The sequence below is a fragment of the Hypanus sabinus genome, chromosome 16 (assembly GCF_030144855.1).
Source record: "Hypanus sabinus isolate sHypSab1 chromosome 16, sHypSab1.hap1, whole genome shotgun sequence".
In the NCBI taxonomy this organism is placed as follows: Eukaryota; Metazoa; Chordata; class Chondrichthyes; order Myliobatiformes; family Dasyatidae; genus Hypanus; species Hypanus sabinus.
Window position 1 is genome coordinate 28,492,279 of NC_082721.1, and position 27,994 is coordinate 28,520,272.

At 44.8% G+C, this 27,994-nt stretch overlaps 1 protein-coding gene across 1 annotated transcript; it reads right to left on the reverse strand.

The window, feature by feature from the left end:
• Nucleotides 1-7,450: 7,450 nt before the first annotated feature.
• On the reverse strand, nucleotides 7,451-27,843 carry LOC132406155 (trichohyalin-like). Its single transcript, XM_059991426.1, has 5 exons — nucleotides 27,155-27,843; nucleotides 21,378-21,474; nucleotides 16,707-16,821; nucleotides 8,824-8,934; nucleotides 7,451-7,954 (listed from the first exon to the last, which is right to left on the reverse strand). Exons 1-5 carry the CDS (start codon nucleotides 27,512-27,514, stop codon nucleotides 7,945-7,947), a joined length of 693 nt encoding a protein of 230 aa, XP_059847409.1. The 5' UTR covers nucleotides 27,515-27,843; the 3' UTR covers nucleotides 7,451-7,944.
• Nucleotides 27,844-27,994: the final 151 nt, after the last annotated feature.

Consider the following 27,994-nt stretch of genomic DNA (forward strand, 5'->3'; position numbering starts at 1 on the left):
CCAGTGGCGTATTTCTCTGGAAAGTTCAATGTGCATCAGAGAAATTACTCCACTGTGGAGAAAGAATTGTTGGCACTTATCTTGGCGATACAGCATTTTGAGGTCTACATTTGTTCAGCACAGAGACCATTAAATGCTTATACTGATCACAACCCCTTGGTATTTTTAGCTCACATGAAAAATAAAAATAGGAGGTTACTAAGTTGGAGACTGTTGTTACAAGAATTCGATATTAAAATACAACATGTAAAGGGGAGTGACAATGTAATTGCTGATTGTTTATCTGGATGTTAATTTGAACGTGTATCTGTATTATTTTTGTAGTTAAGACCACTTTTGTATTTTGTTAAACGCTGTAATTCAGTAATATGCTGTATTAGTTAATTTTCACCTTGGTGAAAATTCCCAGAAGGATGGGGGTGTTATGAGTGATGCACAGATCTGATGGACAATGGGGTGCAGAGTTACCCATCTCCCCTCCCTGAGAACCATGAACCATTTCTGTTGCTATGCTGCTCATGACAGAGAGAGATGGAAAACATGCAAGAGCATCTGCTGCAGGTAAGAGCGGGGAGAGAGACTGTTGATTTACTGTATTATGACTTCTACAAGGATTATTTATCTTTTACTATTTTGCTCGTTAGCATTCCTCAGGAGACAGCAGGAGTGGCCAGATTTGATGGACACAGTCATTCAGAGTTGATGGATAGCTGAGACCCCGTGAGTAGGGATAAAAGACAGTTCTGGAGAGACACACCAGGAGACACACCAGTGGACACTGATTGAGTGTTGGAAACCCACAGGAAAGGTGGGGGCTTCGGAGACCGAACCAGGCGATCAGTCAGTTAAAGTTCACAGTGTTACAGCAGGGCCCGTGGGGACTTGTGTGTGTCTCCACTCATGCCAGAGTGACGAGTCCACCACAGAAGAATGGTCTAGCTGAATGACAGAGGGGTCATAACTGAATGGCCACGACGACACGATGGATTAAGAAGGGAGTAAAAGGTTTGCCTGCCGCAGCTGTTGCTGTTACATCTTGCTTGCTCTCTCTCCCTCCAACGATTACAACGCAACAACCATAACTATCTCAGCATGCATGAACTGAACTGAACTTTCTACATTTCTATGACAATTCATTTACCCCTAGACATCGATAGAGCTTGTTTATTATTGCTTATTATTATTCCCACACTTTTAGGTTTATTATTGCTAACTTGTGTTATATATATTTTTGCATTATTGGTATTGTTTTGCTTATTTTATTAATAAACACCTTTGAATATGGTACCACCAGACTCCAACGGATTCTTCTTTCTCTGCTGGTCAGACACCCAGTTACGGGTTATGTAACACCTCTATCAAGTCACTTGTCATCTTGCTTCACTCCAAAGTAAAAGCCCCAGCTCACTAAACCAGCCTGACAGGCTTTCTAATCCAGGCAGCATCCTGATAAATCTCCTCTGCACCCTCTCTAAAGCTTCTACATACTTCCTATAATGAGGTGACCAGAACTGAACACAATATTCCAAGTGTGGTCTAACCTTTTAGATTATCCACAATTCCACCAACCTTCATATCATCTGCAACCTCACTGACCTACCCTTCCACTTCCTCATCCAAGTCATCTATGAAAATCACGAAAAGCAGCTGTCCCAGAATAGATCCCTGCGGCACACCACTGGTCGCCAACCCCCAGGCAGAATATGCTCCATACACAGCCACACTCTTCCTTCTATGAGCAAGTCAATTCTGAGTCCACACAGCCAGATTTCCCTGGATCCCCTGTCTCCTGACTTTCTGAATGAGTCTAACACAGGGAACTTGTCAAAGGTCTCAGTAAAATCCACACACACCACATCCACTGCTCCACCTTCATCAACCTGCTTTTGTCACAGTCAGGTTTGTGAGGTGTGACCTACATCTCCCAAAGCCATGCTCACTATCTCTAATTAGACTATGCTTCCCCAAATGCTCATCATTTCTGTCTCTAAGAATCCTCTCCAATAACTTGCCCACTCTGAAGTAGAGGCTCACTGATCTATAATTCAAAGAGTTATTCTTACTCCTTGGCTTTGTCAAGGGCAGGTCTGATTGAGTTCTTTGAGATGTAGCAAACACATTGATGAATGTAGATCAGTGGATGTAGTGTATATGGATTTCAGTAAGGCAATTGATACGGTTCCCCAAGCAAGGCTCTGTCTGAAAGTAATGAGGTATGTGATCCAAGGAGACCTTGCTTTGTGGATCTAGAATTGGTTTGCCACAGAAGGCAAAGGGTGATTACAAATGGTTCATATTTTGCATGGGGGTCAGTGACCAATGCTGTTCCACAGGGATCTGTTCTGGGACCCCTCCTCTTTGTGATTTTTATAAATGACCTGGATGAAGAAGTAAAAGGGTGGATTAGTACGTTTGCTGATGGCACAGAAGTTGGGGGTGTTGTGGATAGTCTGGAGAGTTGTCAGAGGTTACAGTGGCACATCGGCAGGATATAGAAATGGGCTGAGAAGTGGCAGACGGAGTTCAACCCAGATAAGTGTGAAGTGGTTCAATTTGGTAAGTCAAATTTGAAGATAGAATTAATGGGGGTATTAATGGTATATATTAATGTTAAGATGCTTGGCAGCATTGAGGATCAGAGGGACCTTGGGGGCTTTGTTCTTAGCACACTCAAAGCTACTGTGCAGGTTGATAGTGTTGTTAAGAAGGCGTATGGTGTGTTGGTACTTATTAACCATGGGATTCAGTTCAGGAGCTGTGAGGTAATGTTACAACTATACAAGACCTTGGTCAGACCCCACTCTCTTGAGTTCTGGTCACCTCACTATAGGAAGAATGTGGGTACTATAGAGAGAATACAGAGAAGATTTATGAGGATGTTGCCTGGATTGGATAGCGTATCTTATGAGAATAGGTTGAGTGAACTTGGTCTTTTTTCCTTGGAGTGGCGGAGAATGAGAGGTGACCTGATTGAGGTGTATAAGATGATGAGAGGCATCAATGGTGTGGATAGCCAGAGGCCTTTCCCCAGGGCTATGCAGAGTGGGCTAACCTGACTAGGCATAGCTATGAGGTGCTTGAAAATAGGTACTGAGGGGATGTAGGGGGTAAGTTTTTCCACACAGATAGTGGTGGGTGCTGGAATGCACTGCCAGCAATAGTGGTGGAGGTGGATACAATAGGGTCTTTTAAGAGTCTCTTAGATAGGTACATAGAGCTTAGAAAGATAGAGGGCTGTGCAGTAGGGAATTTCTAGGTATTTTCTAGAATAGGTTACATGGTCAGCACAAAATAGTGGGCCAAAGGGCCAGGAATGTGCTGCAGATTTCTAGGTTCTATGGTCTAAAGGAATAACATTTGCCATCCTCCAAACAACTTGAATGGAAAATCCTATAAAAAGTAGTGGATATGGCTCACGTGTAAAGCCCTGCCAACCACTGAGCACATCTACATGGAGCGCTGTCGCAGGAAAGCAGCACCCGTCATTATGACCCCCACCATCCACGATATGCTCTTGCTGGAAGAAGGTACAAATGTCTCAGGACTCAGCACCAGGTTCAGGAGTGTTACTACCCCTCAGCCATCAGGTTCTAGAACCAAAGGAGATAACTTCACTCGACTTCCCTCACCCCGTCACCGAAATGTTCCCACAACTAATGGACTCACTTTCAAGGGCTCCTCATCTCATGTTCTTGATATTTATTGCTTGTGTAAAGAGGGTTTCTTCTTTTTGTTAACTAGCAGGAATGCTAATTTACTGATAACGAGAATGGTATTCCTTTGTAAACCAAATGGGGATTAATGTTCTTTCTTCTGAGTCTGTAAGCTTTTGTTGACGGGCTTTTGGGCAGATCGGCGCGAGGGGGTCGAGAGAGAGGACGCAATGCTCTAAGCTGGGCGAGGATCGGACCCCAAAGGGGGGTCCGAGGCCGGGAGATTCTCCGAGGGGGGGGGGGGTGAAGCTAGATGTGCTTGGTTGACCACTCGGAGGGTCCTGAGCTGTTTGGAGAGTCCGAGGAGTTCGGAGGGTCCTGAGCTGCGAGTCGAGGAGTTCGGAGGGGATCGAATGGTGGCCAGAAGACTTCAGAAATTGAGCTCCAACGGCTGTGCGCGAAGTGGTTTGGACTTTGATAAGTTTGGCGCCTTTTCTTTAATTTTCTCTTCATATATACTGTATCGTTATTAATCACTTAGTTATAGTAACCTTTATAAATTGTACTCATTTAATCGCTTATGGTGTACTGTCTGTTTTTGGGCGGGGCGGGGACATCACACAGCATCCACACCAGCTGATTACCCAGTTTGGCGGGGCCGAAGGCTGCTCCCCCTAGACGAGAATGAGCTGAGCCATCCTGAGGCGACCCAGGGGGTTACACTTGTTTATTTATTATTATTATTATTTACTCTTTTTGTACTTACAGAGTTTGTTGTCTTCTGCATTCTGGCTGAACGCTGCAGTTGGGTGGTTGTTCATTGATTCTGTTATGGATATTATTCTACAGATTTATTGAGTATGCTCACTCACCAGAAAATGAATCTCAGGGCTCTATATTGTGACATATATGTACTTCAATAATAAAATTTACTTTCAACTTTGAACCTGTCACTTCTCCTGTGGCCAGTGAAGGCACAAAGATCATCACCTAATGCACAGCAATCGTTGCTTCAGTTGAAGTATCTGTTATTTTGTCATGAATTGATAAACACACTATTGTATAACAATGGAATCTGGGTGGAAATGAAGTCAAAACATAATGTAACAGATACCTGCTCAAGGGTTATTTTGGGATTTAATTCAGGCATTTGGGAGATTTATTGCAGATTAAGAGACACCTGGGAGTATGAGAATTGATTCACTTTGGAAAGTCAAATTTGAAGGCAAAATACAGAGTTACTGGTAAGCAGTGTGGAGGAACTTATGGATCTTTGGGTTCACAAACACAGATCTCTCAAATTTGCTATGCAGGTTGATTGGGTTGTTAGGAAGGTGTATGGTGTGTTGGCCTTCACTAGTTGATGGATTAAGCTTCAAAGTTGCAGATCAATAAAACCCTGGTTAGACCACACTTGGGAGTATTGTGCTCATTTCTGGTCACCTCATTGTAGGAAAACTGTAGAAGCTTTAGAGAGGATGCAGAGGAGATTTCCCAGGATGCTGACTGGATTAGAGAGCATGTCTTATGAGGATAGGTTGAACAAGCTAGAGTAATTATCTTTGAAGCAAAGGAGGATGGAAGGTGACTTCAAAAAGGTGTACAGGATGATAAGAGGCATTGGTCAGGTGGGCCGCCAGATATCTTCTCCCAGGTTGGTAATGGCTAGTATGAGGGGGTATAATTTTAAAGTAACTGGAAGAAAGTCAGAGGTAAATTCTTTGCATAGAGAGTGGAATGCAATGCCTGAGGTCATGGTATAGGCAGGTACATTAGGGGCATTTAAGAGACCCTTAGATCGGTACCTGGGTGAAAGAGAAATGGAAGGTTATGTGGGCGGGAAGGGTTAGATTGATCTTAGTGTAAAAGGACAGTACAACATCATTGGCTGAAGGGCCTGTATTGGGTTGTAATTATCTTTATTCTAGATTACATGTAGTAGAAGGGTTCTGACATTGCGCTTGGGGTTTGGAGTGAGGGGAAAGTAAACTTAAATATAAAGTAACCAATATCTAATGGTAAGCAATACCTGCAACTTAATGAGTTTAGGGGGTTTATTGATGCAATAGTATCTACTCGTATGCCATAGTCAGGCTGGAGGCTAATCAAAGAGTTTAATGAACATGTGTATAACAGACACCTGGGAAGGACTTAGAGACATGTAAAGGCAGTGGTCAAGGTATTTGTATACAGTTACGGATTCACCAACAATAAATATATAAGTGAGGCAGGGTTTCTTATAACAAATAAAACATTTATTAAACACTGAAAAACAAACCCCCAAAAAGTAAACAAACGACTAATGTAACCAGAAATCAGCTGCTGTGCAGCAGCTTAAACAGTTCTTAAAGCAATGTTGCAAAAACAGATCTTCAAAGTAGTACTGCAAAAGTTCAAAATGCTTACAGTCCATTAAAGGAGAGACTTTTTAGACAATTTAAATTCTCTTTCACGTCGTGTTGTTGCGGTTCCCAGTTGAACTATATTTTCCAGGAGAATTTACAAAGATGAAAATGAAACGGCTTAAAGGCACTGACCTTTCCTTGACAAGAGTGTACCCAAGCCTTTCTGCTATTATTCACAGGGGTACCACGGAGACAGCCAATGAATTCCTTCCAAATGAAGATCAAACAAGGTCGAACCTGTTTCACCATCGAAATCGACTTTCCTCGATCTTTTAACTCCCGAACTCTGATCTTCACTCTCCACTGATTTTTAACTGGCAGTATTATAAAGAAACTGCTGGCAATGACCTTTTAAACTTTAGGCATTAAATAAAACTCCACCTTTCAACCAAACTGCATCATTATATTGGACCACACAGTGGCATGGAGTCAAAATGGCAAATCCAGCCACGAACTGCGCCTCCTCACAAGGAGGGGTCCTCCTTTTATACCCTGTAAAAAAAACCTGTCACATGAGCTCTACTGGCAGGAAAATTATGTCACTCCACCATCACAAGACCACTACCTTAAGTCCAGTATAGCTTCAACACCACTGTCACTGTCAAGATACCCATGGGTACGTAACAATACCAATAGTGAACAGTTTGAGTAAGCTACCAGCTGGAATCTAATTGAAAGGTTCAGAGGTTAGTGTAATAAATAGGATAACCAATATCTGGGACTAGGTTACAGGCTAGTATCTAATGGAAAGGCTTTGGAGTTTTGATTGAGAATAATGGTAATGAGTATGTTTTTTAATGATAGTCTATCGATGGTTTACAAGGGCCATCCAACCCTTGGACACATGCCACAGTTTCACTGATTTGTATGGAGGTGTGCCAAGATTCTTGTTGGCAATCGTGCTAAGCTTCTGTTACTGGTTTCAGTGCAGACAAAGCAGATGGTTACACCGAGTCCTGCTGGACTCCTGTGTTGTTGTTTGGTGCTCTGCTCCAATGCAGTATAGTGCACAGTGGTTAAATTACTGGGCTAGTACCCAGGTATCTGGTCAGTTAATATGGAGATGCAAGTTCAAATCCCACTGTGAGATATAACAAAGCCTTGGTAACTACTTGGTAACCTTCTAACTAATCCCAGGTAAAGAAGTAAACTTTGAATCAAAAGCTTGTATCATTAGTAGGTTGTTTCAAAAAGCCACTTGCTTTCCAATCCAGAAATCCGTCATCCTTATGAGTCCAGTCTCTGTGTGACTTGAAGAAACAACACCCTCTGAAATGGTCAGCAAGACTGGCTGCCGAATTCCACATTTTACAAATGAAATAAAAAATATCCAGACGGTGTCGAACTATCAGGAGTCCAACGGAAGCAACAGGATCTGATTTGACAGCTGCATTTAGCAATTATATTTTATTGTAAATTTAATAAAAACACACACAAACTCGATAGCCAAAATAGGGATAGACCAGGGACATTTCCCACTTTGTACAGAGGTAGCAGAAGAGATCACCAGATGAGAGTGAGGACAGGAGGGTACGTTGTGCTTCATTGATGTGACAATGCACAGTGGAGAGGGGGGTGGTGGGTCCAAAACTGGGGAGGAGGTTTCAAGTCCATGAGAGGGCAGACCATGTGAGCCGAGGAATAGGAGGGGAATACTTTACATTCAGTGCCCTACATGTTATTGTTATGGGTTATATCACCGGCTGGGCTGTAGATCTTCACACCCACTATTTCCACATGAGCACCCTGGGAGTGTGGGAGCGGCTGCTTCATCACAGGGTAACAGCTCAGATTCCTTTAGGGGACTGTGTCCAGAGGGTCAGAATGCATGTTTCCTTCGGTTTATAACCAGCAATCATTCCCTTCACACTAGGGTCTTCCTTTCTTCATTGACACCTTCAGGACACAACAAAAATCCTCAGACATGTCTATTGTCCTTCAGCCCACCACCCACGAGAATCGCCAACACACACTCTGCATATCCCTTCTCCGTACTCCGGCATAATGCCTGAAGCTCTAACAACAGACAGCTCAGCTCCACACCTCTCTTACCCCACCCTCCTCTCGCCATTCCCCATACCTACTCTCCATTGCTGAACCCAGGGCACCCTCACCCACCCCTCTTCATCTACACGTATTCCTCACACACTACCCCATCCCAAACTCCTCATCCACTGTCATCCTCTAACCCCTCTCTCCCTTTTCCACATCAGGACACCACAGCCTAAACCCTCTCCCTCACCCTTCCCCTCATTGCCCAGTCCCCACACACAACCTTCTCTGTAGCCCTCCCCCAGTCACCTTCTCTTCTCTCCCACAGTTCGACTTGTCACCTGCTCCGCACACCTCACCTTCCATGCCTCATTCCCCACTTGCTCTCCATACACAACCTTTCCCCTATCTCTCACTGTACAGCCCCTTCTTTCATTCTTTCCTTTGTTTCTCCCTCATGTTTTCTCAAATAACACTCCTTCTTCCTAATACAAACCCTTTCCCACTTCCTCTCTCTCACACCTCCACACCCAAACCATCCTCCAGACTCCATCCCATAACCTTTCTCCACATCTCAGCACCTTTCCCTCAGATGCCACCACCCCACACCAGCCCTCCTGCAATGTTCTCCACTCACTCCTCCCACCCTCTCCCATTCCTCTCCTCCACACGTCCTACACCATCTCCCACATTCCTCAGCTCCACCCTACATTACCACACACGTCCTCCCCTTCTTCACAGTTTATGACTTTCCTTTCAGAGCTTCAACTTACCCATCACTGCTTCTGCAGCACCAAGCCAGGAAAAAACCCAAAACAAAACACAAAATCAACCACCAAATGTTATATTCCTGATTGTCACATGATTTACTCCGACAGTTGTATCTGTAAGAAACAAGTTCAGGTAATTAAGAATTAATTTCTAATTGTCTTTAAAACAGAGAATGATAAAAGGCCTTCCTGAGGCCCAGGTATAGTACAAATATTAGTGGTTCAAATTCGCTGGCAATTCTCTCCACAACCCAGGGGTGTTTGACCCCCACATCTCTACACACCCATCCTTTGCACCTATATCTACCATCCTACCCTTCTACACCCCATTTAATCCTTTCCCACTGCCCATCTTATCACCAGGCTTTTGTAAGAACTAGTTTAAACCAATTAATAGAATGTTGCAAATGTAAAAGCCTATTTAGAAGTGTTTCTGGTGTATTTCAGTGTTTGTCTTGCAGCAATGGAACAGTGTGACAACACAACTACTGCAGTATTAATGGTCTTGAAATAGTTTTAGATCAAACTGCAAAGTATGATGGTTAGTCGTGGAATGTACTGCAACAGAAAAATGTGTGAAACGTGTGGACTGTGAAATGTTGTTTCAAGCAGGGACAAAAAAAGTACATTAAATTTACCTGGAATATGCCTACAAAGCAGTTGTTCTTTTTGGCGAGGGAGGGTGTTGGGTGTTTGGGGTTTGTGAGTTTTGTGACTTTTTCCTTTCCATGTGGGAAAGGGGAGCGGAGAGATTTTTCCTTCAATGACTCAATGTAGTTCATGGCTATCTTGAGAAGACGAATATGAGAGTTGTATTGTACATGTATACTTTGACACTAAGATGAACCTTTGAAGAGGGGTTTTATATAGAACAACAAAATACTACCAGAAATGCAAAACACACAGAAATGCCACAACACACAGTCCTGGACTGAAACTTCAATTGTTTGTTCATTTCCACATATGCTGCCTGACATGCTGAGTTCTTCCAGCATTCTGTGTGTGTTGCTTTGGTTTTCCAGCATCTGAAGGATCTTGTGTTAACAAAATACAGCATATGTCTAAAGACTGAAATAAAAACATAAAATACTGGAAATGCTCAGAGGCCAAGTATGGTTAGTGGAAAGAGAAACAAAGTTAATGCTTCCGCTCAGAGACTCTTCTTCAGAATTAGAAAAGTGAGAAAAAAGTTGGTTTCAAGTTATCGAGAGAGGGGAGGAGGATTGAATTGGACAAAAGGAATTTCTCTGATAGATAAAGTCTCTCACCCCTTCTCTTCTCCTCACCTGCCCATCAGCTCCCTCTGGTCCCCTTCCTCCTTCCCTTTCTTCTGAGGTTCACTGCCCTCTCCTGTTAGATTCTTTCTTTGCAGCCCTATACCCCATTAATCTATCACCTCCCACCTCTGACTTCATCCACCCTCCCCCAACCACTCACTGTACCCCTCGCATGGTCTTATCAATCACTTGCCACCTTCCCTTCCCACTCAGCCCACCTTCTATTCTGGCTTCTGGTAGAAGGAGATGAGTTATACAGCTCTCGTTACATCCACGTGCAGTTCAACTCTTGGAGTGTTTATGCAGAGAGTTTGAAGTTAATAACTCAGTTCCTTTCACCCTAGACCACGAACTTATCAATCACCTCCTCTATGGACCACTCCTGGAGATCCAAGATGCCGACTTCTGTAAAGAACGGATCCGTATGCTCCACGACCGCTGGACTAAGTGTGTAAATGTAGGAGGGGATTATGCTAAAAAATAAATGTGCTGCATTTTCTAAAATTGACTCCTCCTACCTTAGGCCACGAACTTGTCAATCACCCCTCCTGTCTTTATCTCTCTGCAGACTCTCTATCTTCTGCACAATTTGTTTTCTGCTCAATTTAGTATCATCAGCAAATTCAGACACACTACACTCGGTCCCTTCTTCCAGATCGTTAACGTATATCGCGAACAGTTGCGGGCCCAGCATGACCCCTGTGGTACACCGCTCACCACTGATTGCCAACTAGAGTAACACCCATGTATCCCAACCCTCTGCTTTCTATTAGTTTACCAATCCTCCATCCGTCCTAAAACATCACGTCTAAATCTAGGTATCTTTATCTTATGGAAAAGTCTTTTCTGTGACACCTTATTGAATGCCTTCTGGAAATCCAAGTAAATAACACCCATCTGTTCCCCTCTATCCACTGTGCTCATTATATCCTCAAAGAACTCCAATAAGTTTGTCAAACATGACCTGCCTTTGCTGAATCCATGCTGTGTCTGCCTGATGGATCCATTTCTTTCAAGGTGCTTTGCTATTTCTCCTTTAATGATAGTTTCAAACATTTTCCCAACGACAGATGTTAAACTATCTAGCCTATAGTTACCCACCTTTTGCCTACATCCTTTTTTTGAACAGTGGCATGACATTCGCCATCTTCCAATCTGCTGGGACCTGTCCAGAATCCATAGAATTTTGGTAAATCATTACCAAAGCCTCGATAGCTTCTGCCATTTCTTTCAGTACCTAGGGAAGCATTTCACCTGGACCAAGGGACTTAGCTATCTTCACGCCCACAAATTTGCTCAGCACTACCTCTTTAGTGATAGCTATTGTATCGACATCCTCAGCTCCCATCGTATCCATAACATCTCTCTTTAGTATGTTAGATGTGCCCTCCACTGTGAAAACCGACACAAAATAGTCATTCAAAGCCTCAGCCATTTCCTCATTTCCCAATATCAATTCCCCCTTCTTGTCCTCCAAGGGCCCTGCATTCACTTTTGCCACCCTTTTCCACTTTATATAATTATAAAAACATTTACTATCTGTTTTTACATTTTGTGCCAGTTTATTTTCATAACCTAGCTTCCCTTTCTTTATTGCTCACTTAGTGGTACTTTTTAAGGTTTTCCCAGTCTTCCAGTTTCCCACTATTCTTGGCAACTTTGTGTGCACGAGCTTTTAGTTTGATGTCTTCTTTTATTTCCTTAGTTATCCAAGGCTGGCTCTCCCCACCCTTACTGTCCTTGCTTTTAACTGGACTATACTTTTGTTGAGCACCGTGAAAAATTTCTTTGCAAGTCTTCCACTGTTCCTCAGCTGTCCCACCACATGACCTGTGTTCCCAGCCTACACTAGCCAAATCCTCCCTCCTCCCGTTGTTTAGACGTAATACACCGGTTTTAGATTGAACTATGGCACCCTCCATTTGTAAGAGAAATACAATCATATCTTTCTAAGATGATCCATAACTACAAGATCACTAATTTTACCGTCTCATTGCCAGGACCAGATCCAAGATAGTATGTTCCCTTGTAGGTTCAGTAACACGCTGTTCAAGAAAGCTATACGGATTGGTTTTCCACCTGGCGCCTCTAGGCCCTACCCCCTCCCTCTCCCTCTATTACTGGGCTTCAGCCCTCTCTCCCTCCCCCATTCCTGATGAAGGGTCTTGGCCTGAAACACTGTCTACTCTTTTCTCACGGATGCTGCCTGACCTGCTGAGTTCTTCCAGCATTGTGTACGTATTCTGTGATGCACAGCATCTGCAGTTGTATTTTTGTGTTTTGATTCGTTACTCCTATACGGATGTAATCTAAGAAGTCCTCCTCAAGACTGCCTCATCCAACGATTCACCCAATCTATATGCAAGTTATAGTCCCCCATGATAACTGCTGTTCCATCCTAAATGCCTCAGATATTTGTTTATTGCCTGTACCACTGTAGTGTTATTATTCGGCGGCTGATAGACAACTCCCAGCAGTGATTTATTCCCTTTATTATTCCTAATCTCTACCCAGATGGATTCAACATTCTGCTCCTTAGGTCTTATATCATCTCTCACTATCACCCCGATCTCATCCTTAATTAAGAGCGCTACTCCACCTCCCTTACCTTCCAGCCTATCCTTCCGTATTATCTGATATCCTTGGATATTTAATTCCCACTCCTCTCCACCCTGCAACCGCGTCTCTGTAATGGCCACTAAATCAAACCCCTTTGTACTGATTTGTGCCACAAGTTCACTGACCTTGTTTCGATTACTATGGGCATTCAGATAAAGTGCCCTTACACACATTGTGCCTTTAAAATCTTGTAATCTTTTACTCATTTGCACTTGACTTTTCTTCACTCCAATCTTACTTTTCCCTTTTTTATCTTTAGTTTTTTTCATTATTCTTATCCACATTTTTTCATTTTACTTTATGCATACTTCTGCAATCTGTTGAACCTACTCCCCTACTATTTAGTTTAAAACCCTATCCACTGCCTTAGTTATGTGATTGTCTATAATCCAGGCCCCATCACAGTTCAGGTGGAGCCCTTCACATTGGTACAGCTCCCTCCTTCCCCAATACTAGTGCTGATTTCTAATGAATTCAAACCCACTTCTCCCACACCAATCATTGAGCCATGCATTTAATTCTAATCTGTTTCACCCTCTGCCAATTTGCATGTGGTTTAGGTCGTAATCCAGAAATTACTACCTTTTGGTTCTGCTTTTTAATTTAGTCCCTAGCAGCTCAAATTCCCTCAGCAAAACCTCTTTCCTCATTCTACCTATCTCATTGGTACCCACATGGACCATGATGACTGGATCTTTCCCCTCCCACTGCAAATTCCTCTGCAAGTCAGATAAGATGTCCATTCCCCTGACTATACTATCCCCAATTACCACTACATTTCTCTTCTCATCCTCCCCTCTTGAATGGCTCCCTGAACTACAACGCCACAATTAGGATGCTTATCCTTCCTACAGCCCCCACTCTCATCCACATAGGGAGCAAAACCTCTGATCTGTTGGACAAGCTCAAGGGTTGAGGCTTCTCCAGCACTGTGGCTTGGATCCCACCACCCGCCTCACTCGCAGTCACACCCTCTTGTCCCTGACCACAGACCAAATTTGAGGCAGCTAATCTAATGTGACTACCTCCTGAAACAGAGAATCCAGGTAACTCTCCCCCTCCCTGATGTGGCACAGTGTTTGAAGCTCAGATTCCAGGTCAGCAACCTTGAGCCTGAATTCCCCGATCGGTCAACACTCACTGCAGATGTCACAGTCTGGTTTGTGATATCCGCATTCCAGTTCACGGTCCAGTCCGTGAATTCTGGACTTCGGGTCTTCTGGCTGTCATCTTGGGGCTGGGAATATAAGTGGCCCTGGGATCGAGTGTGCGTGCTGTTTCTTCTTGTCAGTATCCCCTTGGAGCAACCTGCTGGTGGAAGGCTAGAGCAGTCATTCGTGATCTCTAGGCCTGGTTGGAGGACCACCGCTTCATGGAGCCCAGCTGTCTCTAGTCGGAGTGGTCATCGGGGTATGGATTCGACCGTTTCCGGGGCCAGCTGTCTGCCACTCCGAGCTGGAGATGGATTTGGCTGTTTCTGGTGCCAGCCAAGGTTGCTGGCCGCCCTGAGACTCTGAGCCACCCTGGACTGAGCTCCCTTCCTGTCCTTGCCTCTGTGGGGCAAGTCCGGCTGTCCTTGCTGTTATCCTGTGGTTGGGTCGTCCCTTCCTGTCCTTGACTCTGTTGGGTAAGTCAGGCTGTCTTTGCCGTTACCCTGAGGCTGGACTGTTCTCTTCCCCTCCCTATCTGAATCCCTGACAGTTTCCTCAGTGATTTACCTCAGCAATCATCCCAGCCCGGTGTCCAAGAAAGGGGCCTGGCCCTGCATCCTAGGAAGGGTCCCAGCCCTGTGCTCCAAGAAGGAATGCCTTGTCCTGCCCATGCCTAGTTCCGGGGTCCAAGCCCGAGTCAAGACCCAAGTTCTGGGTCCTTGTCCAGTCTCTGGTTCGGAGTCCAAGCCCAGGCTCCTGGTTCCCAGTTCCTTGTCTTGTTTCTGCTTTCCTAGCCAAAGTCCTAGCCCAAGTCTGTGTTCCTGTCCCAGCTCCTAGTCTGTGTCCAGTCCCGTCCCTAACTCTAGTCCAGTCCAGTTCCCAGTACTTCAGTGTCTGTGTCTTGCATTTGGGTCCGTTCCCAATGCCCCCTCGTATGACAGCAGATGTGGTCACTAGGAACCACAATGGGTCCACCAGCTCCCACATCATGCAGCTACTGCACATCACCTTCTCCAGCATCATCCCTACTTTATTTAATTAGCTCTAATTTAGTGACTTTTTATTCAACCATGACAAAAGCCTTGCCTGCTACTTACCTGTACATCTTTGCTAAAGCCTCAAGTTCCCACTCCTACACTGGTCCCCTCACACGATGGCCACTCTGCTTTGACCCTGCTTTACTTTTATTTGCTCCTGCTAATGAATTGCGAATTGATCGGTCCACCACTAATGCGCCAATCCCCGTGAAATGCACTTTTTAAAAAACTCTTCTCCCCAACCATACAAAGCTCACTCTCTCGTCAGATCAATTGGTCCGCTGCTAATTTGTTGCCCTCCATAGATGCTGCCTGACTTGCTGAGTTCCTCCAGTACACTGTGTATGTTTGATAGCTGAAGACAAGTTTGCCATGGAGAAGTACAGTTTACAAAGCTGCCTTCGGGCAAGATGTTGATGAGGAAATTAGAGCATAGGACATAGAACACTCCAGCACAGTATGGGCCCATCAGCCCACAATATTGTGCCAACCTCTTAAACTACTATAAGATCAAAAAACTTCTCTCTCCAACATTGGTCAATTCTTCTATCATCTACGTGCCTTCCAAAGAGATTCAGGGGTGCCCCTGAAGTATCATCACCCCTGGCAGGGCAGGGTGTTCCATAGCCCGCCACTCTCTGTGTACCTCGGACATCCCCTCTATAACTTTCATAATTCACACTAAAACTATGCCCTCTTGTATTAGCCAAATTGGAGGAGGGAAAAACACAAAACAAGAGACTAAAAAGGAGAAAGGTGGGAAATAGCCAGTTGGTCAATTAGAGCCTCTGGAGTTGAAAACAAAATCAAGAGATTCTGCAGATGCTGGAAATCTTGTACAACACACAGTGAGAACAAGCTCAGTGATGCAAAAGACTGCATTTGTAGAAGGAACTGGTGTGCCCTGTATTCAGGGAAAAAACAAAGGGCCCACAGGTAGCCATGGTGAGAAAAAGGAAATATAAACTGACTGGCTGAATGAGAAATACGAGCCAGTTCCAAGCAGGGAAATGGAAACTATCAAAGTGGCAGAGTAAAACAGATCTGGAAGTGAGTGTATGAAAGAAGGGTTCTGATACTGAGAGAGAGGACAAGTATGACAAGAAGGAAGAGAAAACAGGAGAGACCATATGAGACCCACTCCGACGGCAAGTCCCTGAGGTTTTGTGGGAGGACTGTGACTACTGTTTGTGTTAAGTTTGGTTTCTTTATACCCGATAGATCTTCCTTAATAAACCAGTTACCAATATACCGATATCCTGTCCTGATGAAGGGTCTGAGCCCAAAACATCAAGTATTAATTCATTTCCATATACGCTCCCTGACCTGCTGAGTTCCTCCAGCATTTTGTGCATGTTATGGATATCCTGCTTCACTTCTCACCTCTAACCTCTGATGAAAGGTGATTAATATAAAATGTTAACTCCGTTTCACTCTCCATCAACCTGAATGATTCCCACACTTTCATTTTTGGCTTCAAAAATATTTAACTGCCCAGAAATTTGGGATAGTGCGACAATTGTTGGATTTACCCCAGAGCAAGATTATCTGCCTTTCCAGTTTCTCCCATAGACCGATACAGGACAGAAAAATGTAATTCTGTCTTTCATTGTGTCAGTGGCGTCCCTTTTCCAATTGCTTCTGCTTCCACCACACTTACCCCAGAGAAATGCAGCGTTTTTTCCCTTTCACACGTATCTCTAAATCCCCACCCGAGTTTAATCTACGCACCCATCTCTGGGCCCCATACAATCCCCTATAGGACCTCAAATAAAATTCTTTTAAAAGGCACAAGGTCTCACCCTGCATGATTCAGTTCAAACCTATGCCTTTCCAGAATGTCTTCATTATTTTTCTTGCACCTCTGCATCTCACGGCTGTAACGCTCTTGTGCCTCTTGACAATCCTGAAGATTACCTTTAAAAATAAGAGTTATAGATTGGTGAACTGGGGAGAACGGATAAAACAATGCAAATTAAAACCTTGTGCCTGTGTTTCATAATTTACGTGAATAATATTTGAAAGATCCCTCTGTGTTCTAATCTAGTCTGACACGTGTGGGAATGACAGAGTGAAACACCTTCTCTTACATAGGGTGTTAAGTTTGGGCCCGTTTACTTTAGTTGAGGAATATCAGAGATATGCTCCTGTTGCTTTGAAGTTCACTCTGTGTCAATGCACCAACACTGATTCCCCAGTTAGCAGTCCTAAAACACATGAGCCGGCTATGACCTGATTGCAACCTGGGAGATCTTGCTGTACGGAGCAACATAATATGTTTCCTACGAGAGCTCTCCTTGCACAGAAGGCAGTGTGAACATAGAACATAGAAAAGTACAGGAACTGACCCTCTGGCCACAATGTTATGCCAAACCAGCTAAAGAGCAAATCAAAAATATCCAAACACTAATCCCTCCTACCTACTCCATGCCCGTATTCCTCCATCTTCCTTGCATCCATGTGCCTAGGTATGCAGTAAATATATTCAGCATATTCAAGAAGTTGGATGTTCCTCTTTGGGTTTAGGGAGTCAAAGTCAGTAGGGAGAAAGGTTACTTAATTTAGATGCTCCCCCATGATGATATTGCAGAGCAGAACAGGCTCAAGGAAGAACATGAGAAATAGATTCAGGAGGCCGTCTGGCCATCGAGCCTGCTCCATCATTCAATAAGACCGTGGATGATCTGACCATGGGCTTCGCTCCACCTGCTTGCCGATTCTCTATAACCCTTCATTCCCCCTGCCTAATAAGCTCAGTGGATTCCAGTTAACTATTAGTTATACATGAGGACCAGGACATTTTGGACCAATTAAATGGTTGCCCCAATTAGCCAAAGTTTCATGGAAATAGCTGAATAACAAATTATCTATTTAAATGACATAGTGCACAAGTTAGAACACTACCAATATTACTAAGGCGCTCTAAAACTAGGTATTAGCTCTGAATAGTTATCAAGAGAGGAATTCACCCAGGGCAGCCTGAACTGCTTCACTGGGCAGATAATTCCCCAGATTCACTACCATCTGGGAAATGCAGTTCTTTCTCGTCTCCATCTTAAATTTTCTCACCTTAATCTTGAGGCTATGACCCTAATTCTAGTCTTACCTACCAGTGAAAACATCATTCCTGCCTCTGTTTTATATATCCCTTTCATAATTCTTCTAAATTCACTAAATATAGCTCCAGATTATAGCTTCATAGATTAACTCCATCAACTCCAGAATTATCTAGTGAAGCTCCTCTGAACCACCTCCAAACCCAGTACATCCTTTCTCAAGTAATGAGACCAAAACTCCATGCTCTACTGCAAGTGCATCTCAAACAGTATGCTATACAGTTGCAGCATTAACTTCTCTACTCTTAATTTCAATCCTTCTAGCAATGATGTCCAATGTTCCACTTGCCTTTTTGATAACTCGTTGTCACTGAAACCAACCTTTTGCAATTTCAAGACCCTCTGCTCTCTTTCACCATTTAAATAATAGTCTCCATCTGCCGGACACTTGTCCACTCACTTAACCTATCTATATCTCTTAAGGACTCTCTATATCTTCTGAGCATTTTGATTTTCCACTCAATTTTGTGTCTTCAGCAAAGTTAGACATGCCACACTTGGTCCTCTCACCCAAATCGTGAAGGCACAGGACTGTGAGCCCAGCAGTGACCCCTGTGGCAGTCTGCTCACTACCGGCTACCCGCCAGAGAAATACCCATTTATTCCAACTCTCTGCCTTCTGTCAGTTAACCAATCTATCCATGCTAATACATTACCCATAACTCCATACATCCTTATTTTATGGATAAGTCTTGTATTCAGCACCTGAACGTTGCCAAACAACCGAGTGATCACTTTGTCAATGACATGACAGTGGTGGGGCTCATCACCAAAAACAAAGAGGCAGCCTACTGATAGAGGTGAAGGAGCTCAAGGACTGATGCCAGGTAAAACACCTCTTCCTCAATGCCAACAAGACAAAGGAGATGGTTACTGGCAGTAAACAATCTTGTACTGAATGCCTTCTAGAAATCTAAGTACACATCATCTTCCTATTCTCCTCTATCCACAAGGTTCATTATATCCTCAAAAAAACCCATTAAATTTGTCAGACAGGAATGTCCTTCATGAATCCCTGCTGTGTCTGCCTATCAGGTGTCTTGTTATTTGTTCTTTAGTGACAGCTTCAAGGACTTTCCCAACTACAGACGTTGATCAAACTGGCCTATAGTTACCTGCCTTTTGATTAAACAGTGGCATGACAGTCACTGTCTTCCAATCTGCCAGGACCTGCCCAGTGTCCAGAGAACACAGGTAAATTATCACTAACTCCCCTTCTGTAATGAATAAACTCTTCTTGGCCTTCTAGCCAGGTGCAGATATCAATTTTAACCGACATTCTGATGACAAACTCTGTCATCTTCATCAGGGATGATGTCTAGTCCGGTGGTATTTATACCACTGTCTGTCCCTCCTGATTGGTTAGTCCTCATCCAATCAGGTTTCCACTGTCCCACCTTATTTACTATCAAATTCCAGTTCTTACTTAGAGTAAGCCCTTTGTCTTTGCTAAAATTCTTTTTCTCTGGTTTTATTTCAATGGCTTCTTCACCAGATGGTCCCAAAAGCCATTAGCATGGCACAGCAGTTTTGTGCCATCAAAGTCAATCCTACGGCCATTGCAAATGCAATGTTCTGCTACCGCCAGTTTCTCTAGGTAAGCCAAATGGATACAACTCCTCTGCTCCTTCATGCAGATTTCCATTCTCTGGCTGAGATACACTGTTCTGCTTCCACACAGAATCCAGTAAACCCCAGCCGTCCTGAATCCCAGGTCATCTTTCACCCACGTAAGCTGTGATTTGAGCTTCCTTGCGGGTACGTGGATTTTCTTCAAGATCCTAGCTATCCTTCCAGAAACCATGGAAGTATAGGGAAGACAGGGTGTCACAACGGGTTCCTCCTTGTTTTTAGATTTCCTGGGTATTCCATCGGCCTATTTAGGGACTCGATTGGTTTTCTTTACCTTGTAGCCATTCTGTAGGAATGTTGTATGTAGTCACCAGGATCCTGAAGAAATACAGGATTAACTCCATCCACAATCCCGCAAGGAAGCTCAAAATCACAGTTTATGTGGGTTAAAGATGACCTGGGACTCAGGTAGGCTGGCGTTTACAGGATTCCCTGCGAATGCCGAGCAGCGTATATATTGGTCAGAAGGGGCGTATCGTGGAAACCCGCATCAATTGTACAGGAGGTGTATCTGTTTGCGTTACCCAGAGAAATCAGCAGTAGCAGAACACTGCATCCATAATGGCCATTGGATTGACTTCGACGGCACAGAACTACTGTGTCGCGCCAGTGGCTTTTCGGACCGCCTAGTGGACGAAACCATTCAAATAAAACTGGAGGAAAAGAATTTTAACAAGGACGAAGGCCTTGCTCTAAGTAAGACTGGAAATCAATTGTAAGCAAGGTAGGAGAGAAGAAACCTGATTGGATGAGGACTAACCAATCAAGAGGGATGGACGATGGGGGTATAAATACCATCGGAATATACATTTCTCCTAATAAAGGTGGCAGAGTTTGTCATTGAAACATTAGTTAAAATTAATAGCTGTACCTGTCTGGAAGACCAGGAAGAGTTTATTCATCAAATACACCGGGAAAGCACGAGATCCTTTCTCATCTCTTCTATAACTTCTGTCATTACTTTCCATCTTCACTTCCCACTGCATTCCTGACATCTCTCATTAGCATGTTAAACACGTCTTCCACATCACAATACTTCTGCTCCTGTTTTCTATGACAACAATTCAGAATATTCCATTGGCTGGGAAGTGCTTTGTAGGGACAAGGATTATCAATGGTACAATGCAACAGTTTCTTTAATTCTCTACCCTCTTCCACTGAATGGAGTGACCCCTTATGGAATGCAAGGCCAGATGGCTCATCTAATGTCATAGTGCCCAAGCCCAAGCAGACAGGCTACCCAGGCAAGAGATTCTGCAGACGCTGAAAATCCACAAAAATTGCTGGAGGAACTCAGGTCAGGCAGAATCTTTGGAAAGGAATAAGCAGCTGACATCTTGCGCAGAGGCCTTTCATCACCTGCCTGAGCAACAGAGTCCCTCCAGCATTTTGACAGCAACATTGCTGCCATCCATCTAGTGTCGACAAGGATGATAAAGATTTGCTTTTTTTGTTCAGGCTTAGTTCACTGAAGAGGGAATTACTGGAGGAAGCAGTCGACAAGCGCCTGGTGTGGGAGGAGCTGCCCTGGGTCTAGCGGAGTTTGAACCACATTTCTGTACGGCCCTGGGCTCGTACTTCTCCCATTTCCTGCCCTCTCCTGCATCCCTTTGATCTTGAACTGCTGCCCATTACGTGCTGTCCAATACCACCCTGATACCGTTCTCTTGGGCGCTCTGGACATTCCTGAAGCAGCTATACAAATGTAATTATTGTTGACCTCACCTTCCAGTTCCTCCTTTTTGGAATATAAGCCCTGGTTCTTCTCACTCAGTTTTTTGACGGTTTCATCCTGAGCTACGTTCTGTTTTTCCAGTAATGTCTGTTTAAAGAGAGAAAAGCAAAGAATGTCTTTCTCTGGATCAAACTCAAAATCAAGTTTATTGTCAAAGGCAAAAGTGCATTGAGAAACTTTACTTGCAGTAGCATCACAAACACTTTGCATTAGAGAGTTTATGTTCACAAGAAAAACATAAATATAACTGTATATTATACAGAATTAAATGAGAAAGGAAAGAATTGGAACAAAATATCTATAGTATGTAAAGTGGTCATAGTGTTTATGTACTGAGGTAGTGTTTCCTGTTTACAAGTTGTTTCAAGAACTGAATGTTTGAAGGAAAGTAACTGTTCTTGAACCTGGGACTTCAGGCTCCTGTACCTCCCATCCTGTGGTAGGTGCTTCATATTTACACCTTGACGTTTTCCCAACCACTTGACTTTCAGTGTTACAGATGAACATAAATGCTTCCTGTTTTCATTTCACTGTTAGCCACAGGTTATTAAGAAGGCAAACGGAATGTTGGCCTTCATTGCTAGAGGGATTGAATTCAAGAGCAGGGAGGTCTGGCTGCAACTATACAGGGTACTGGTGAGGCCGCACCTGGAGTACTGTGTGCAGTTCTTATCTCCATGCTTGAGGAAGGATATACTGGCTTTGGAGGCGGTGCAGAGGAGGTTCACCAGGTTTATTCCAGAGATGAAGGGGTTAACCTATTAGGAGAGATTGAGTCACCTGGGACTGTACTCTCTGGAGTTCAGAAGAATGTGAGGGGATCTTATAGAAACATACAACATTTTGAAAGGGATAGATAAGATAGAAGTAGGAAAGTTGTTTCCATTGGTAGGTGAGACTAGAACTGGGGACATTGCCTCAAGATTCAGGGGAGAAGATTTAGGATGGAGATGAGGAGAAACTGTTTTTCCCAGAGAGTGGTGAATCTGTGGAATTCTCTGCCCAGGGAAGCAGTTGAGGCTTCCTCACTAAATATATTTAAGATACAGTTGGATAGGTTTTTACATAGTAAGGGAATTAAGGGTTAGACACTAGACACTAGAATACTACAGCACAGTACAGGCCCTTCAGCCCTCCATGTTGTGCTGACCCATATATTCCTTTAAAAAAGTACTAAACTCATACTACCTCGTAACTCTCTATTTTGCTTTCATCCATGTGCCTGTCCAAGAGGCTCTTAAATACCCCTAATGTTTTAGCCTCCACCACCACTCCTGACAAGTCATTCCAGGCACCCACAACCCTCTGTGTAAAAAAAACTTACCCCCTGGTGTCTCCCCTAAACTTTGTATATCTGCCCTCGGGAAACAGGTACTGGCTATCCACCCTATCTATGCCTCTCATAATCTTGTAGACCTCTATCAAGTCCCCTCTCATTCTTCTACGCTCCAAAGAGAGAAGTCCCAGCTCTGCTTACCTTACCTTATAAGACTTGTTTTCCAATCCAGGCAACATCCTGGTAAATCTCCTCTGCACCCTCTCCATAGCTTCCACATCCTTCCTATAATGAGGTGACCAGAACTGAACACAATACTCTTAAGTATAGTCTCACCAGAGACTTGTAGAGTTGCAACATGACCTCTCTACTCTTGAACTTAATCCCCCTATTAATGAAGCCTAGCATCCCATAGGCCTTCTTAACTACCCTATCAACCTGCTCAGCGACCTTGAAGGATGTATGGATTTGAACTCCAAGGCCCCTCTGTTCATCCACACTCATAAGTAACCGACCATTAACCCTGTACTCAGCCTTCTGGTTTGTCCTTCCAAAATGCATCACCTTACACTTGTCCAGATTGAACTCCATCTGCCACTTTTCTGCCCAACTCTACATCCTGTCTATATCCTCTTGTAACTGATAACCTACAGCTCCTCCAATCTTCATGTCATCCACAAACTTACTCACCCATCCTTTCGCCTCTTCATCCAGATCATTTATAAAAATCACAAATAGCAGGGGTCCCAGGACAGATCCTTGTACCCACTAGTCACCGACCTCCAGGCAGAATACTTTCCTTCCACTACTAGCCTCTGCTTTCTTCCTGTAAGCCAATTTTTTTATCCAAACAGTCAAGGTTCCATTGATCCCATGCCTCATGACTTTCTGGATGAGTCTTTCCTGGGGAACCTTGTCAAATGCCTGGCTAAAGTCCATGTAGTCCACATCTACCACCCTACCCTCATCAATTTCTTTTGTTATCTCTTCAAAAAACTCAATTAGGTTCGTGAGGCATGATCTTTTCTTCACAAAGCCATGTTGACTATCCTTGAGTAGAATGCTCATAGATCCTATCCTTAAGAATCCTTCCCAATAGTTTGCAGACCACCGATATAAGACTCACCAGTCTGTAGCTCTCAGAATTCTCCCTATTACCTTTTTTAAACAAGGGAACTGCATTTGCTATTCTCCAATCCTCCGACACCTCCCCAGCAGCCAAAGAGGATTCAAAGATCATAGCTACTGCTCCAGCAATCTCTTCTCTCACTTCCCACAGCAACCTGGGGTATGTCACATCTGGCCCAGGGGACATATCAATCTTAATGTTTTTAAGAAGATCCAACACTTGTTCTTCCTTAATCTCCTCATTGTCCAGCACACAGGCCAGTTCTATTTTGACCTCACCCTGATCAAGGTCCTTTTCAGTTGTGAATACTGAGGCAAAGTATTCATTTAGGACCTCCCCAACCTCCTCTGCCTTCAGGCACATGTTGTCTTCTGTATCTTTTAGCGGTCCACCTTCATTATTGTCATCCTTCTGTTCTTCACATACACGTAAAATGCCTTGGGATTCTCCTTAATTATACATGCCACGGCCTTCTCATACCCCCTTCGAGCTCTCCTAAGTCCTTTCTGAAGCTCCTTCCTGGCTACCCCATATTTCTTATGAGCCCCTCCTGCTTCCTGCTTCTTATATCTAACATGTGCTTCCTTCTTCCTCTTGATGAGTTGCCTCACAGGTTTCATCAACTATGGTTCCCTTTTCCTACCATTTTTTCCTTGTCTCAGTGGGACAAACTTATCCTGAACCCAGCACAAGTGGTCCCTAAACTTCCTCCACATTACTTCTGTGCTTTCCCCTTTGAACATCTGTTTCCAATTTACTCTCACTAGTTCCTGCCTCATCCTTTCATAGTTCGCCCTTCCCCAGCTAAGCACTTCCCCATTTTCTCTGTTTTTATCCCTTTTCCATAGCTATGCTGAAGCTAAGGGAATCGTGGTCACTCTCACCAAAATGCTCCCCCACCAAGAGGTCTGTCACCTGACCAGGTTCATTACCCAGAACTAGATCCAGTATGGCCTCTCCTCTCGTTGGCTGGTCCATATACTGTGTCAGGAATCCTTTTTGAACACATTTGACAAATTCAGCCTCATCTCTCCCCCTTGCACTCAGGAGGTACCAGTCAATATGAGGGAAGTTGAAATCACCCATAACTACAACCCTGCATTTCCTGCACCATTCTAAAATGTGCCTGTTTATCTGCTCCTCGGTGTCTTGAGGGCTATTTGGGGGCCTATAGACTATTCCCGGCACGGTGATTGATCCCTTCCTATTTCTGACTTCCACCCAGACTGACTACATGGACACTCCTTCTGCAGCGTCCTCCCTTTCTATAACCATGATACTATCCTTGACCAGCAATACCACTCCCCCCCCCTTTCTACCTCCCATCCTATTCCTTTTAAAACACCTAAACCCTGGTACCTGCAACAGCCAATCCTGCCCTTCCTCCAGCCAAGTTTCAGTAATGGCCACAACATTGTAGTTCCACATACTAATCCATGCTCTAAGTTCATCCCCTTTATTCCTAATACTCCTAGCATTGAAATAGACACATTTCAACCCCTCTAACTGGTTACATTTATTTTTTGTCCCCTGCCTGTCCTTTCTCACCAACTCAGAACACGTAGCATTATGCCCTTGTCCTTCTACCCTAATCTCTGCACACACATTCTGATTCCCACCCACCCCCGCCAAACTAGTTTAAACCCTCCCCAACAGCTCCAGCAAACCTGCCCGCCAGGATATTGGTTCCTTTCCAGTTCAGGTGTAGCCCATCCTTTTTGTACAGGTCAGACCTTCTCCAGAAGAGACCCCAATGATCCAGAAATGTGAACCCCTGCCCCCTGCACCAACTCTTCAGCCACGCATTCATCTGCCAAAGCTTCCTGTTCCTACCCTCTCTGTCTCGTGGCACAAGCAGCAATCCCGAATTACCACCCTTGAGGTCCTGCTCTTTTAACTTCTTTCCTAACTCCCTATATTCCTTCTTCAGGACCTCATCCCTACTCCTATCTATGTCATTGGTCCCCACATGGACCACGACATCTGGCTGCTCATCCTCTCTCCTGAGCTGAGAATACCAAGAACTCAATCCGAGATATCACGGACCCTGGCACCAGGGAGGCACCAGACCATCTGGGATTCTCGATCTCTCCAACAGAGCCTCTTATTTGTCCCCCTAACTGTCAAATCCCCTATCACTACTGCTCTCCTCTTTTCCCTCTTTCCTTTCTGAGCTGAGGGTCCAGTCTCGGTGCCAGAGACACGACCACTACAACTTCTCCCTGGTAGGTCATCCCCAACAGTATCCAAAACGGTATACTTATTGTTGATGGGAACGGCCACAGGGGTGCTCTGCCCATTCTGTCTAATCCCCTTCCCTCTGCTGACAGTCACCCAGCTACCTGTCTCCCTGAAACTCCAATCTATTACTGTCTCTGCTTCCCGAATGTTCATACACAGAGCACAAGGTTATGGGGAAAAGGCAGGTAGTTGGAGCTGAGGAGCTGAGTTTATGGACAGATCAGCCATGATCTTATTGAATGGCAGGGCAGGCTCGATGGGCCGGATGGCCTACTCCTGCTACTATTTCTTAAGCTCCTATAGGGATAACTGCCGGTCGTTTTGACATTTTCGGCAATATCCTCACTCATGGAGCAGAGAATAAAACACATGGTAATCACCGTGATTAATGCATGATTTCTGTTGAAAACAAACTGGAACCAACAATGTCCCACACCGGGTTTGTGAGGTCACTTCTCAGCGTTGTCTGTGGTGCGCAAAGTCCAGTTGTGGTGTCGTGTTAGCGAGATCACCTGGTGCAGAAACGCTCGAGGGCTGGGGATGGGGAGTAGGTACTGGACTGGAATGTGGCAAGGCAGAGAGAGCCCGACCCCATACCCAGTGAAAGCGAGGGAGTGCCACCCTGTCAGAGGTGCCTGGGTGAGGTGAACCAAACTGGGGGAGTTGGAGGGGCAGCACAAGGAGGAAGCACTGAACAAAATTCTGCATGTTGGATTTTCAGAGAAGGGGTGTTCAGCCAGTACTCGCCATGGACAAGGCACACGACAGGAAAGCAGTGGGTAAGTGAGGCGCCAACTGCTCTCAGGAAGCTCCACACCATGTGGGCAATGCAGCCAATTGGATGGCATCTTACCAGCCAACTTAAGACACTTGTCACCTCTGTGAGCTATGCCTAGTTCACCTGGACAACACCTCCCAAATCTCCACGACCAGAAGGGCAGTCCCTCAACATTGCCCGTCCAATGGTGCACCACTTCTTCAGTCGCCTGGAGCTCCGCACTGCCCTCCAACTCCTCCAGCGAAGTTAATATCCCTCATTTTCACCGGGTAAGGGATCGACCTCTCTCTACCCAGTCCCGGGTCCTACTCATCAGCTCTGTCCCAAGATCCAGGTGTCTCACCTCGCATTTCTGCCGACGTTCCTGCAACTCGTCTCCCTCCTTCCGCAGCTCGTCTCTCTCCCGCTGCAGCTCGTCTCTCTCCCGCTGCAGCTCGTCTCTCTCCTTCCGCAGCTCGTCTCTCTCCTTCCGCAGCTCGTCTCTCTCCCGCTGCAACTCGTCTCTCTCCTTCCGCAGCTTCCCGTTCTCCTCCCGCAGGCTCTCTTTCTCCCTCTGCAACTCTCTGATCCTCTGCAGCCCCACCGTCTCGGGGTCATCCCCCAGACTGGAGGGAAAGAGCGTCCATCCGAGGACGCCGAGGACGAAGACGACGGCTAGGAGCAGGGGCAAGGGGTACTGCCGATAGAGAAAACTCCTCTGCATCCTGCCTGGCCACAAGGAACCTCAGCAACAAGTCGTGAGCGGCCGGTAACTCCTCCCTGGCTGGAACTCAGCGCCAAGTGATCACGGGGAGCGAGACGTACAAACAAGCTGGTCGGCAGCATCCGTTAGAAGGAGCAGTCAAGGCCCTTCGTCAGGACAGAAGAAGGAAGTGGCAGGGGCCCTATAAAGAAGGTGGGGGGAAGGGTGAAAAACCAATCAGAGGAAAGATCAAGGGTTGGGGGTGGGGATAGGCAGGAGAGGTGAAGAAGGAAACTAAGGGGAAAGCACTATGGGTTACTACCCATAGGAGGCAGAATCATGAGAGAGGTGATAGGCAGCTAGAAGAGGAGACAGAGTGAAAGTGAGATGGGGGAAGGGAGAGGGAGGGAAGTACCGGAAGTTGGAGAATTCGATGTTCATACCAAGGGGCTGGAGACTACCCAGACGGTAGATGAGGTGTTGCTCCTCCAACCGGAGTTT